The following is an 11,896-nucleotide window of genomic DNA, read 5'->3' on the forward strand; positions in this document are numbered from 1 at the left end:
GCTCTGTGCATTTTGTTCGAGCAACAAATAAAGTGCCCAGAGTGTGTTCTCGCTCGCGTGACCAGTCTGCCCAGTGACCTGTGCAGCTGGGAGTCTGGGTCTGGATCCTACAAATCACACACACACACACACACACACATATATAAATGGCCAACATACACTCAGATCCATTAAAGAGTTGAAAAAAATTGCAATGCCCTATCATTAAATCTAGGTCACAAAGCTTTTCGGCCACAAACAATTGTCCTATTCTAAAACTGCCTTAACCATAACAGTATATGAGATATTTGTCTTGTTCTCTGCGTGAGTTAAAGGATGCAGATAAATGCACACATCCGTCATGCAACAGGATAAAAAAGCATAACCCTGGGTAGCACACGGTTCGATATCGGAGGGTTGCATGTGACGATTATCTAATGGCAGGCATAGTTGAAGACCACGGGGAGGTGGCACTCTATTATGAAAGCACAGACTGTGGGAACTGTTTTGAAATGCAGAGGATATCCTACGCAGCCATAGAGAGATGTGGTTGCCATGGAGACAGCAAACGCTCAACCTTTGAAAAGAGATGCCTAGAGGAACAGCAATAAAGTCCACAGAGACAACTGTATTTGCACAAGAGCACCATATCTCACCACGAAGACGTGTGTTTCTATATGACTTCAGTTGCATGCTGTGGTCTGTCTGGTGACAATTAGAATTCACTTAGAAAATGCACTAACATGTCGTGACTTGCATTCGTGTCATTCCATTCACGTCCAGGCATGTGCAAGCTTTCTTGTGAACACATGGATTGTTGAAACTCTACCTCTCACGTATGATGGCTTTTACGGTTCAAACTTTAAACACAGACCAAGGAGATGTAAAATGTATTATAACACTCAATTTAAACAATAACTGAACAATATTAGAATTCTATACCATTTTATCTTAATATAAAACAAAACACTGAAACTAAAATCAGTTGCTGCAAGTGAATTTAGGCATTACATTTACAACATTATAATTTACAGTATGAAAAAGATATTCATTTTGAGATTTGATAAATATTATATAGTTAATACAAAGTATTTGGATTATTAGCATCAAAATTAACTTGTGATAGATGAGAGTAAAGGTAATGTAAAAAAGAGCATGCATTATTAAATATGTTTAAATGTTTAGGGTCAGTATGATTGTTAAAGTCATTCATACTTTTATTCAGCAAGGATGCATAGTATTTGTTTGAACTTTATAGTCATCAAAGAATCAAAAACCTTATTTAAACTGTAATAGTATTATTATTGTATTGTGTTTTTGATCATATGAATGGTGGCTTCTTTTAAATTAATTAAATATTTTACTCAAACTTTTTTAGTCAATATGGATATATAAAAAAATCTCTAATACAAGCCAATAATCACTATGGAGCCAATATATAGTGCATCTCAAATTTGTATCATGCAATGTAATGCTTGCATTGCAAATCATTTAAAATTTACATTTTATTGTAGAAGAGACTTTGAAGCATTTAGCTTCAGTTAAAGTGAACCTAATATTGTATTTTTGTATAATGCATTATTTAATTTTCACACAAAAATTACTGAGACCGCAAACAATTGCTGAACCCCCTGCAGAACAGTTGTGTTCCCCTGTTTATGAGCCCTGCTTTTATAAACACTCTCTAACTAAGAACTGTGTGTTGTGTTGAGGTACTAGAAAGGCAGGGAAGGAAGCACAGCTTCTGTCTGAACACACACAGAGATCCAATTCCACACAAAGACAGGACAGGGTGGTGTTGGAGAGGAACTGTTGGAGCCATTCACTTTAATGTTCCACTCTGCCTCAGGAGACTGGCAATGGAATCATAAAGAAACGTTACACGAAGATGGGAAACTTGTCTCTCAAAATAACATTTTCAGGGCTGTACCTCAACAATGATTAAAATATGTATCCTTCCTAGACATTCAAAATGTTACTAGTCATAAGCCATGCAAGATGAATCTGTTATGTGGCATTATACAAACCGGATTCCAAAATAGTTGGGACAAATTGTGAATAAAAACAGAAATGATTTGGATGTTTAAATTTCAAAATTTTATTCAGAATACAACATAGATGGCATATGAAATGTTTAAACTGAGAAAATGTATAATTTTAAGGGAAAAATAAGTTGATTTTAAATTTCATGGCATCAACACATCTAAAAAAAGTTGGGACAAGGCCATGTTTACCACTGTGTGGCATCCCCTCTTCTTTTTATAACAGTCTGCTAACATCTGGGGACTGAGGAGACAAGTTGCTCAAGTTTAGGAATAGGAATGTTGTCCCATTCTTGTCTAATAGAGGCTTCTATTTGCTCAACTGTCTTAGGTCTTCTTTGTCGCATCTTCCACTTTATGATGTGCCAAATATTTTCTATGGGTGAAAGATCTGGACTGCAGGCTGGTCATTTCAGTACCTGTAACCCTCTTCTACGCAGCCATGATGTTGTAATTTTTACAGTATGTAGTCTGGCATTATTATGTTGGAAAATGCAAATCTTCCCTGAAAGAGACGTTGTCTGGATGGAACATATGTTGTTCCTGAACTTGGATATACCTTTCAGCATTGATGGTGCCTTTCCAGCTGCCCATGCCACACGCACTCATGCAACCCCATACCATCAGAGATGCAGGCTTCTGAACTGAGCACTGATAACAACTTGGGTTGGCCTTGTCCTCTGTAGTTCGGATCACATGGCGTCCCAGTTTTCCAAAAAAGAACTTCAAATTTGGATTCGTCTGACCACAGAACAGTTTTCCACTTTGCCACAGTCCATTTTAAATGAGCCTTGGTCTGGAGAAAAGGCCTGCGCTTCTGGATCATGTTTAGATATGGCTTCTTTGTTGAGCTATAGAGTTTTAGCCGGCAACAGTGAATGTCACGGTGGATTGTGTTCACCAACAATGTTTTCTGGAAGTATTCCTGAGCCCATATTGTGATTTCCATTACAGTAGCATTCCTGTATGTGATGCAGTGCCATCTAAGGGCCTGAAGATCATGGGCATCCAGTATGGTTTTCCGGCCTTGACCCTTATGCACAGAGATTGTTCCAGATTCTCTGAATCTTTGGATTATATTATGCACTGTAGATGATGATAACTTCAAACTCCTTTCTGATATTGCTCCACTATTTTTCACTCCAGCATTGGGGAAATTGGTCTCTGAGAGGCTCTTTTTATACCCAATCATGTTGCCAATTGACCTAATAAATTGCAAATTGGTCCTCCAGCTGTTCCTTATATGTACATTGAACTTTTCCGGCCTCTTATTGCCACCCGTCCCCACTTTTTTGGAATATGTGTAGCTCTCATGAAATGCAACATGAGCCAATATTTGGCATGACATTTCAAAATGTCATTCAACATTTACACAATATTTAATATATGCCAGTGGCAATAGCAGTAACTATTAGACCTCTAACTGGAAGAACAATGAGACATGTGGTGACAGTTACACATGCTATTGCCAAAGAGGATGCCACAAAAATTCTGGATCATCTTTGTTGTGCAATGACTCGTTGATTATAATATGCTGTAAAAAAAAACTGTCTACGCGTTCTTAAAAGCTTTTCCCTTTTCCTGTTTATAACATCAGTTAAAACATCTCTAAGTTCCCCGTTTCCTGAAACAGAACATTTTCCTTTTGCCAGTTTCCATATCAGTACAGAACACACACACACACACACACGCACGCACACACACACACACACACACACACACACACAAACAAACAAGATATGAAACATAGTGACTGAGAAAAACAAATAAATAAATAATAAACAGTGATCAAATGTGACTTATTCTTCTATATCATAATAATATTTGGTAAAATGCATGAAAATATTAAAAAGCCAAAAATGTTAACTAAGCCATAAATTACTCGCTCTAAAGTCATCCTAGGTGTAGGCCTACAATATATTATTTTCTTCTTTCAGATGAATTCAGTTGGAGTTATTTTAAAAATATATATTTGATCTCTCAAGCAATTTGATGCAACTTAACGGGTGGTGGTGGTGAGGGGGGTGATCAAAGGCCATCTGTAGTGAATCGATGCGTTTTTGTAATAAAATATCCATATTCAAAACATAATAATCACTTTAATCTAACTTGCGCTCACTGTTGTAAAATGGGAGCAGATCTGGGGGAATGATGTATGAGGTCATCATTAAACTTAAGCGGGTTAAACAATATACGTTAGATATTTATGCATTACCTTTTTCAGTTTTTTAAGGATTAAAATGAAATTCTCAAATATATTTTAAATGACACAAACTCGAGCAAATTTAACAGGTAACTGAAACTAATCTATAACCAAGGGTTTTAAGCAACTGCTTTTAAGATGAATGGGAATGCTAACAGATAGAGACCTCCTTGGCCAAACAATGTCCATGTTTTGTTCTATAAATATTATCCCTAACAAAAACATATAATTAAGTCTGCTATGTAGGTATTTTCTTCTTCTTTCTGGAGTTTTTCTTGGCGGTTGGTACACAACGAAAAGGTGCATTACCGCCACCAACTGGTATGGAGTGTGGATCCGAATGACTACTACTTATTTTATTCCAAACAAAATAAAGCTAAACCGAATTAAAAAAACAAACCAAAATCAACAAAACAAAAATTAGGACTCAAATCTTCTCAATCATATTGATTATTCTAAGAATTTAAGAATTTCTACTAAATCAAAATTAATTCTTTCCATTCTAAGGTTTCAGATCATTCCCCACCTTTTCCCCTCATTTTTCTTACAGTGCACCATGACGTGTTCTATTGTCTCTTGTTGCCCACAGTATTCACATCCGGTGTTATGTTTACCTATTTTAAATAAAGTGCTGTTTAACCCTGTGTGCCCAAATCTAAGTCTAGATATAATTGCCTCTTCTCTCCTTTTTATTTCTTGCACATCTCATTTCTCCCACTCTCTTCTGAATTTTGTAAAACCACAGTCCTTTCCTCTTTTCCTCCCACTGCATTTGCCACCTTTTCTTCAACTTCTGTTTAATAATGCTCTTTATTTCCATCTTACTGATGTTAACTGTCACATCAATGTATTCTCTTTTTATGGCCTCCTTTTGCAGCTTTATCTGCCATTTCATTTCTTATGATTTCTATATGTGCTGGCACCCACAAAAAAATATAACTTCAATGCCCATCATTTAAATTCTATATAATGTTTGTTGTGTTTCTAACAAAATATCTTCTCTGCTATCTCAGTGACTGTTCTATAGATTAATGATGAAGTTAAATCTGAACAAATAATAACTCTCTATGGTCTTATTTCCTCTGTCCACTGTACTGCAAACAGAATAGCTAGCATTTCTCTTGTGTTTACTGATACAATATCGCTAATCCTCTTCATTATTCTAATATTAAACTCTGGAACAATAGATGCTACTTCTATCCTATCCACTAAACTCTTTGATGCATCTGTGTAAATCTGGATATAACTGTAGTAATTATTATATATTCCTGTATAGTATGTGTATTCAAAATAAACACCCTATTTTTGTTCTTCTTTTGTAATAGTGTAAGATCTACTTTCCCTTCAGGTAGTACCAAAGGTGGCACTACTGGAAATGGTACTGTTGGGCTGAATTTTGATTCTATTAATTTTAACTGCTGCTTTTTGTATAACTGTTCACCCAACGCTTTTTGTCTCGCTCTTCTCCTTTTCCCAACAATGTTTTAAAGAGATTTGTGCTGGGTGATCCTCATTATGTCTTATTTTATTGCCGTGCACACGTGACCAGGTATTTTTCTCCGCGCTGCTAAGATCACGTTCTTTGATTATTGAAGCATACTTTTTATTTGTATTTCAAATAATTTAATATATAAAAGCTATTATATTATTTAAAAAACTTTAGACATTTTATATATATTATAAAAACTATTACTTCTTTAAAGAAAATATTTGAATGCGAGATTCGGTTTTTGAGCCCCTCGCGCCCCCTGGAGGGAGTAACGTTAAACGTTCTCCGAGGAACGTCTATTAGCTTGTAGCATTTGTTTGATTGCGCTTGCCGTAGACTTGTGGGAGTTTATGTAAAACCATGATGGCGGCGGCCTGTGCAAGAACGCTCAGTAAGGTCGCCCGGTTAGTTTTAGACACGCCGACATGCCGTGTAACAAACGCCGCAGCACTAGTGCCGAGATTCTCCATGAGATGCCAAGGAAGGGCTTACGGAACCGGCGGAGCGGGGTTTAGATCCAGAGCGTTGCTCGCTGCGCCGACGCGTGGCAGCGGGAGAGTCCTGGGATGCGCCTTCTTGCTCGGTGGTGGTTTCGGCTTGTACCAGACCGTCAAACTCACGCTTCAGCGTCACCATGCAGACGAAAAATCAAATGTATGTATGTAAATATACATAAAGTTTTTGATGGAAGTGTTGATGTGCCCTTAGTGTTGGGGTTGTTTGCTCACCGTGGTTTCTTGTGTTGAACAGGCACCTGAGCTGGGGACAGATCTGAAGTTGACACTGTATCAGTATAAGACCTGTCCGTTTTGCAGCAAGGTGCGAGCCTTCCTGGATTATCATGGGCTGCCATATGAAATTGTGGAGGTCAATCCCGTCATGCGACAGGAGATCAAGTGGTCCACGTACAGAAAAGTCCCCATCCTGATGGTGAACGGGACGTTGGTATGCAGCTCTTCGTATCTTTCTGATGATGATCGATATCGTATTTCTGGTATATGATGCGTCCTTCAGCTCATCAAGTACCTCTCTTTGTTTATATCTCAATAGCAACTTAATGATTCTTCAGTAATAATAAGTGTTTTGAAGACATACCTTGTCAGCAGGTGAGCATTTTCCGTTTGCTATTTTTATATGAATGTTCGTGTTAACATTTAAGCGGTTTTAATGACTTTAATAGTTGCATAAACATTTGGTATAGTAATTTAGAAATGCCTTTAACAAATTTTCATTAACTAGTTGCAAATTAGCATGCCTATTATTAAACTTATTGGCAGTTTATTAGTACTTATAAAGCACATATCCTGGATCCCTAGTCCTACCCAATTCTTAATTTTAACAACTACCATACTAACTAATAAGTGGTAAATAACGAGTTTATCAAGGCAAAAGTCGTAGGTTTGTTAAAAGCAAGGGTTGGACCTTAAAATAAAGTGCGACCAAGTGACCATGGATGCCCCAAAGTATGATTATTCTTCAGAAAGCAGAATGAAAAGTGACAATAAACATAATGTTTTAGCAGTTTTGATTGGGTCTCACGCTGGAGGGGGGTTGATTGTGAACGAACTTTTAAGCACTTTGTTCAGTTTTGTGATAGTTGCTTTGCTTTAAGCAAATAAATGTAAATATAAATGCAAATTTTTATTTTGTTCATTCATTGCTTCTTTTAGGGAAAAAACTATGTCTGAGATTCTCACATGTTATCCTGAGATGAAGGCAAAAAATGACAGTGGAAAAGATGTGATAGAGTTTGGCAATAAGTACTGGGTCATGGTACGAGACGCAGATGCTGATCATCTATATCCTGGAAAAGACAACAGAAAGTAAAGCGAATCAGTAATCAGTCTGAAAGTGATTGCTTTATTATATTTTTTTAACTGAATTTGCAGAGTCAAACATAACCATTGGATTAACACTTTTTGCCCAGAGAGGAGATTAAATGGCGGAAATGGGCAGATGAGTGGCTGGTGCACTTAATTTCCCCAAATGTTTACCGAACACCGACTGAAGCCCTTGCATCCTTTGATTACATTGTGCGAGAAGGAAAATTTGGCACATTTGAGGGATTCTTTGCCAAGTACTTTGGAGCTGCTGCCATGTGGATCATTTCAAAGAGATTGAAAAATAAGTATGTTTTTAAGCATTTTAAATAATGCATAATAAAGATATTTGTCAAAAATGTCTTGATCATAAAGTTTAACCTTATCATACTACACAGACACCATCTGCAAGATGATGTGAGACAGGATCTCTACAAGGCCGTCAATGATTGGGTGTCAGCCATCGGAAAGAACAAGAAATTTATGGGAGGAGATCAACCCAACCTTGCAGATCTGGTATGTGGTTTTCTTGAAGTCTAAAATTATACATAAATACACTACCGTTGTAAAGTTTGGATCTGTAAGATTTTTCTTTTATGTTGAAAGAAGTCTCTTTTGGTAACAAAGCCTTAGTTTATTTGATCTAAAATACAGTAAAAACAGTAATATTGTTAAAAAATTATTAGTGTAAATAGTTTTTTTATATTAATTTATTTTAAAATGTAGTTTATACCTTTGATGGCAAAGCTGTATTTTCATCAGCCATTTATTCATTAGCCAGTGTTGCAAAAGTTGTACTGCTTAATATTTTTATGATCATAAATAGTTTAAAGAACAGCATTTATTGTAATGTAACATTATAAAAGTCTTTACTGTCACGTTTGGTCAATTTAATGCACACTTTCTAAATAAGTGTTGTTTTTTTTGGGAACCCAAACTTTTGCTTTGAAGATATGAATTGTATTATTTCTGATTCTTCTGATTTTCCTGATTGTTTAAGTATCTGTGGTATGGTGGGAAATACATTCTTATACCGTGTGTTTTCAACACAGGCTGTGTTTGGTGTTCTGAGGGTTATGGAGGGCCTTCAGGCATATGAAGACATGATGGAACATACCAAGGTGAAGAACTGGTATCGACGTATGGAGAAGGCCACACAACGAGAGTCATAAAATCAAATTTTCTGTCATCGCTGAACCAACTTGAAACACTTTATACCACAGCACAACAAGCTTGATGCCATCTAATGGTAGTCTACTGGTTTTGCAAATCTTAAAAGACTAATTTTTGTTAAGCTATGTAACTGGCTTCCATTGTTCCTTTGCTCAGACTGTAATCACAGAGCTAAGAATTTAATTCCAAGAGATTAAAAACAAATAGTTTGTTTTGCAACCAAACTTGATTTCGCCATTTCATATAATCTATAGACATTGTGAATGGGTTTTAGAGGGATTGTTTCAAAACCATCCAGTTTTTTCCATCTCTCTGTGAACTAGTTTGTAGCTTGACAACATTACTGGACAAATGTATAATCTGGTAATTATTTTCAGCAAATAACGGTTAATTTCTTTCCACAAGTTACTCATTCTTTTGAATGTTTGTCCCTTTTGTCTTACTGAAGTGGTTCCCCTCTCATCGTGATGAGCTAAGCCCTCAAACATGCTTGTGTCTACCTCAGTTTGCATTACTGTTGACTGGGTCATATGTGTCCAATGACTTTAAAATTTGTGGTTTACTGAATGTTCATATTAATGCCTTTCAATCTTGGGATTTCAAGGGGTTTAACTTAAAATGTGATCTCACGGAGTAATGGTTTAAATCTGAAAGTTGTTTTGGACATTTGTAGTATCCAGTTAACCAAGAACTTCGCCTATGCATCATATTCCCATTAGAAAAAAGTGATAATTTTTTGTCAATGAAATAAAGTAAAAATCTCAAGCAGATGTTTGTCAGCTGGTTAATCATGTTTTCTCGAAATAATACTGCGAACTCATCTTAGATGAGACTGTCCTACATATTAAAATACACATTGTTATATTAATTCCAATTTAAGTTCACCACAACTGAATGCGAACAAAATGTCAATTTATGAATGAGAAAATCTCACGGATAAAGATTAGAATAAGAGCCACATAGCAACGCGTCGTTGGCATAGAAACATAATCAGCTTCAGTTCATTGGGCGTTAAACGTTTTTTCAAGTCTTTGTCGCTTAAGTTTCGAACCAGCCAATCAGAAGCCAAACAGAATTTAGAAGGCGGGATTTAGAGCGTCAGACGAGTCTCCGATTGGCGGCTATTGTTGTACATGCGAAAGTCTACCGGGTGCAGCAAACAACATAACACAGGGGAAGCAACGTTACATACTTGTATCGAGGTTAGTAGTATTTTTTATTCATATTACACCAATCGTTTAAAGTACATAAGTTTTCATCGATCAGGATTATTTAACTGGTCATATAAATATTTGTGTATAAGCAGAAAAGATTAGTAGCATAAACATAGACTTGACTTAGAACCAATAGTCTTTTAGTTCAAAAGATATGCAAGTATGATTAATAACACATCTGTTTTACCTTTTCTTCCAATTTTATGATACACATCTGGTGAACTTTTTAATATTCTTAAGACAAATAAAGATCGCCCTTACTGAATTGAAGGGATGAAAGCACGGTCCTCCTCCCCGCCCGTCCACGTTCATGTCCCAGACTCAACATCTGTGCATGTCCACCTGAAGAAGAGTCCACAGAAGAGCCAGGTCGGGATGCATGCTGTTTTCATTCCAGTTTAAAACAGTCAGTTTTTTTGATTTACTGAGACCGTGAAATCACTCATCACAGCTCTTTATGTCAGCAGGGGAAAGTGAAGCCATTTACGATCCACAGCCAGTGTGAAGGTCCGAGCTCCCTGGGTTCCTCCTGGAAAGGCTTCAAGACGAAGAGAATACAAATGGGAGGTTTGTTAAGTCCTATTCTACTTCATTTGCCAGCACAAATCATCTATAATGAGTCTTTTTATTTTGTCTCTAAATGACTGTACTTTTAATAAAAAAATTATTTCAGGGGGCTACTCGTGGCTTGGACATAACCAGGGACGGGCCACTGACCCTTCTTCACCTCCTCTGCAGCTCACTGACCTGTCCAGTAAAGAGGTCGATGCGAGAGGAGTAATCGACAAATATGAGAGAAAAATTGAAAGTCTAATGTCAGAGGTTGATTGTATAAAAAGTGAGGTATGGGTTATACATAACCATGACTATAAGATGGATTCACAATTCACTGTGCAACATTGTGGATTTGGAATGTCTGAATCTTCATAGGTGAAGTTACGGCAGGCAGAGGACCACTTAAAGCACCAGTCACAGCAGTTGAGCGCCTTCGGCGTTGATTGATCACATGAGGAAAGACTTGAAGAAGGCCAGCAAGGGCTTGAGAAGTCGAAGCGTGAGAACGCTGATCTGCGTGCACTGTAGACGGGACGCAGGCTGAGTCTGGACATATGAGGTATAGTTCTTTCTGACACATTAGCTTCTTTTTTGGGTTGTTGTGACCAAATGCTTAAAATGTGTGAATTATGTGGATAGATCAGAAACGGGACCCCCACATCAGGAGATAGAAACTTTGCTGAGGAAACTGGTGGAAGCTGAGATAGACGGCCAGGCTGTAGCCAAACATGTTACAGCACTGAGGGAAACAGTGGGCAAACTTAAGAAGGTTGGCAAAACTCCCAGCTTTTCAGTTACCTGTTTCTCTTGAATAATAATTATATAAAAAGTCAATTTGTGCATTCAGGACAAAAAACAGTCAAAGACGCAGTCTGATCAGTTGGGTCATCAACATGAGCTACTAGAGCAAAAGTTGGACACGTTTGTGGAGACAAACCGCACTCTCAGACGGCTTTTGAGGGAACAGCATGGACGAGAGGTACAAAAACTTCCTAAATTAATTTGTCTCATCATGTTTAGGTTGGCTGTTGGTTCTGCAGTATTGCACGCTTTTTTTTTTTTTTCAAATAAAAAATGTCTGTTTTGTCTGTCTTTTTCACCACAGACAGATGCACTGAGGTTGTCTGATGAGAAGGAGATGCTAATGAGAAAACTTGCTGAATCTGAGGCTGAAAAAAAGGTTTGTAATCTAACTCTCTCCTGTATATACATTTATGTATATAACAATAAAGTGAGCTTGATACACATACATCATACTCAAAAAGTATGTGTTAAATTTGTCGGTAACACTTTAGAATAAGGTTCCATTAGTTAATGTTAGTTAATGTATTAATTAACATGAACAAACAATGAATAATACATTTATTACTGACTGTATTTATTCATCTCGTTAATGTTAGTTAATGAAAATACAGTTATTC

The 11,896-nt window shown here is 37.0% G+C and overlaps 1 protein-coding gene and 1 pseudogene across 1 annotated transcript; both read left to right on the forward strand.

Moving 5' to 3' along the window:
• Positions 1–5,970: 5,970 nt before the first annotated feature.
• Positions 5,971–9,474, forward strand: LOC113071972 (prostaglandin E synthase 2-like). The gene is made up of 7 exons (XM_026245199.1): positions 5,971–6,367; positions 6,464–6,658; positions 6,764–6,819; positions 7,384–7,536; positions 7,641–7,841; positions 7,932–8,049; positions 8,586–9,474. The coding sequence occupies exons 1-7, from the start codon at positions 6,074–6,076 to the stop codon at positions 8,703–8,705; spliced, it is 1,137 nt and encodes a 378-aa protein (XP_026100984.1). The 5' UTR covers positions 5,971–6,073; the 3' UTR covers positions 8,706–9,474.
• A 348-nt stretch (positions 9,475–9,822) lies between these two features.
• Positions 9,823–11,655, forward strand: LOC113071971 (outer dense fiber protein 2-like; annotated as a pseudogene).
• The last annotated feature ends 241 nt before the right edge of the window (positions 11,656–11,896 follow it).

The sequence above is a fragment of the Carassius auratus genome, unplaced genomic scaffold (assembly GCF_003368295.1).
Source record: "Carassius auratus strain Wakin unplaced genomic scaffold, ASM336829v1 scaf_tig00008461, whole genome shotgun sequence".
NCBI lineage: Eukaryota > Metazoa > Chordata > Actinopteri > Cypriniformes > Cyprinidae > Carassius > Carassius auratus.